This window comes from Monopterus albus, unplaced genomic scaffold (genome assembly GCF_001952655.1).
Source record: "Monopterus albus unplaced genomic scaffold, M_albus_1.0 scaffold193.1, whole genome shotgun sequence".
Classification (NCBI taxonomy): domain Eukaryota; kingdom Metazoa; phylum Chordata; class Actinopteri; order Synbranchiformes; family Synbranchidae; genus Monopterus; species Monopterus albus.
In genome coordinates this window covers 104,626-107,672 of record NW_018128073.1, presented here as the reverse complement: position 1 = coordinate 107,672, position 3,047 = coordinate 104,626, and the positions used below count along the sequence as shown (strand labels likewise).

The 3,047-nt window shown below is 41.6% G+C and overlaps 1 protein-coding gene across 3 annotated transcripts in view; it reads left to right on the top strand.

The window, feature by feature from the left end:
- slc39a6 (solute carrier family 39 member 6) overlaps positions 1 to 3,047 on the top strand; it is a 14,611-nt gene that overhangs the window by 3,061 nt on the left and 8,503 nt on the right. For all 3 annotated transcript variants that reach the window (XM_020617695.1, XM_020617696.1, XM_020617697.1), the window contains one exon: positions 2,471 to 2,678. In XM_020617695.1, the coding sequence (XP_020473351.1) occupies positions 2,476 to 2,678 (203 nt within the window). In that variant the 5' untranslated portion in view covers positions 2,471 to 2,475. The remainder of the gene's footprint in view (positions 1 to 2,470; positions 2,679 to 3,047) is intronic.

Sequence of the window (3,047 nt, the reverse complement as noted above, 5' to 3'; positions counted from 1 at the left end):
ACACACACACACACACATTGATTTGCTTCATGTTTTGACTACTGCTATGGCCAGCTGCAAAGCTGGCACCAGAGGGCTAGCCCAACCGGGGTGATATAAGGTATAGGCCTGGTGGGTTCAGGGTCTTTCACCTTACATCTGCTTGCGTGCAGGTTGGAGGTGCAAGATGCCCGAGTGTGTAATGTTTATTTTTGCCTGTGTTCATGGAATAAATCAACACTGTTTTGTAGTTACTTGGACTGTTTCGTCTCTCAGAGTCAGTATGGTAAAAAGTACCAGGTACAACAGATGTCACCTTGGATTTTTGGGAAACTTTGGAGAATTACACAACATTTAGTGTTACAGGTAAATGATTGATCAACACACTGGTTGACTTTTGATAGTGTTTTGGTTGTTTAACATTTGAGACTTTCCTAAAATGTATAGCTTTATCAGTATTATGTGGAGCAGCAGCTGATCCAGTATAGGGCTACAAGCTGTGATCATTTCCATGACCAATTAATCCACCTAAAATATTTTCACTTAATCTTTTTGACTATAAAATATCTTCGGATGGGTTGTTTTGTCTGACCAGCACTCAAACCTTTTTTCTATTAGACAGTTTACTGTAAAGTGAGACAAAAACAAAATCAGCACATTTTTACTGGAGAAGCTAGACAGACAACAGTTAGCAGTTTTAGTACAAATAGTTGCAGATTTAACTGCAGACTGTCAGTCAATAATACCCAATTAAATGTGCCAAAGACTGGGAGAGCATTCATATGAAAGCTCAGTATACAAGTTAAATGATGTTTACCCATTATTTGACCCCAGAGAGGGGGGTGTCTGGCTGTGCTGTCATTAATCTTCAGAGCCCCACAGTAAGCAACACCATTTTCCAGACCTAACCTGCCGTGAACACAAAGCATCCCAAACCCTGTCCTCACCCAGGTAAAGAGCAGACATGTGGCTCGACACGCAGCGTCTGCATTGGATTTGCTCAGGTTAAGCAGTGGCTGGTCCAGCTGGCTTGTAGTGGCGATCGCCTCTGAGAGCCGGGTCCACTCAGTTGTCCAACCCCTGACACTATCTAACAAAAGACTATTAACAACTGCATCGAGTCTGTAGCTGTATTATCACCAGCACCAGTTCTGTGTGGGTGTAGGAATGAAGGCAGGTCTACAGGGTCATCAGCTGGGTGCCTTTTCATTAACTGGTGTTTCACCAAGTTCGGCACATGACACCGAGAAGGCTCAGTGTGTTCCAGTGTCCCAGAACCAGCCCCCTCTTTGCCTGCACCCACACACCCAACACAACCCTTCGTCTGCTCAGGCAAATTCAGGCCAACTGTTAGCTAACAGTCACTAGCCCTAGCAAACATTTCAACTGCTGTTCTAGCCACCAAACATTTAAAATGAAGTCTTCCGGTACTTTTTACCATGCTAACTCAGAGACGAGGCAGTCCAAGTAGCTTCAATACAGTGCTGATTTATTCAAAGAACACAGGTAAAAATTAACATTATACGCTCGGGTATTTTCCACCTCCAACCTGCACGCAGGCAGATGAAAGATGAAAAGACCCTGAATTCTCACACGACTTCTAGTAACATGTCGTGACTTAAACATAAGAACATATTATGGCTAAGGCTACTCTACACGTCATAATAATAATATTAAACATCCAGTCTGCTGACAGTCATCAACTCTTCTCTGTAGTTATCCTTGACCATATGTACCCTGTAGAAACTCATAAGCATGACTAAGCATTTAACAGTCTAACTAGACATCCTATCTCCACTAAACATTTCTAATACATAAAGTACCTAACCAATATCTATTTGACAAAAAATATCTAACAAAAATAACTCACCAGACAACTCATCAGACTTCTGCTTCCTTTTATACTGCAACAGAAACCACAGTGTATTAGTGTTCATCCCAACAAACCAGTCAAACTTCTACTATTCCATCATGTTGGCTTCCTCATGCTAACACCAGGAAGTAGGCCTCAAACCCGTTGCATGTAAAACACTTACTAAGCCTGTGCTCCTGCACTAGTTTACTTTATCTTAACAGGCCTAATCCTCACATGTTGCCATTTATGAATCACTTACCTATTTTTTATTATTTATTTATTTTTATTTTTTTTTTTTAACCCCATTCACACACCTTTTTTCTGTTATCAGGCAGATTCCTAGTTACCTGTCTTAGGCTCCGCCCTTTTATACCTAACTCATCTAGTAGAGCGCAGAACCTAGCAGCTGACTTGGCTAATCTGTTATTTGACAAAGTAGTGTAGCCCTACATATTATGACACACACCTCATTTTCCATCTTGTGCTATTGTAAAAATTGCGTGCATCTTATTCTGAAGCACGTAAACTTATTTTGAAGCAAGTTGTTTGTGGTGTTAAAAACTGGTGTCAGATATTCTAACATGGTCTGCAGAATTCATACTTGTTGCTGTTTTTAAATGTCTGTTTTCCTGGCAGAGACGATGGACGAGGAGAAGAGCCGAGACGTCCTGGTAGTCATGCTTCTCCTCGCCATGAGTTTGCCCAACGGTGGGAGCTCGGTCAGGTCGGATTGCAGCATCTCAACCACAGAGATGACCGATGCCACGCATGTACTGTCAAGTGTGGTGGATCAACAGAGAGCAGAGCAGAGCCAGAGACATCACCTGGAGGCTCTGTTCAACAGGTGAGCTCCTGAGACGACAGCCCCTCACATGCTGATATTTTCATGCTTTGTTTTTGTCACACTTACAGTTTTTATCACAGTAAACTAGCCATTTGGATGTATATTTTGTGATTTTACACTCTATTAACAGTCATGCATTGCAGTAGTGCGTGCATCATGCAGCTCAATGAAACAGGTGGTCTTGGGATTTTTCTAGTGATGCACCGAAATGAAAATTGTGGGCCGAAACCGAAACCGAAAATTTAGGATGCATTTGTCCGAAAACCGAAACGAAACCGAAAATGGCTTCTTTTAAAAACTTCAAATTTTTAAAACTCGCTTTCTCTATAATTGTGTGTGTGTGTGTGTGTGTGTGTGTATATATATATA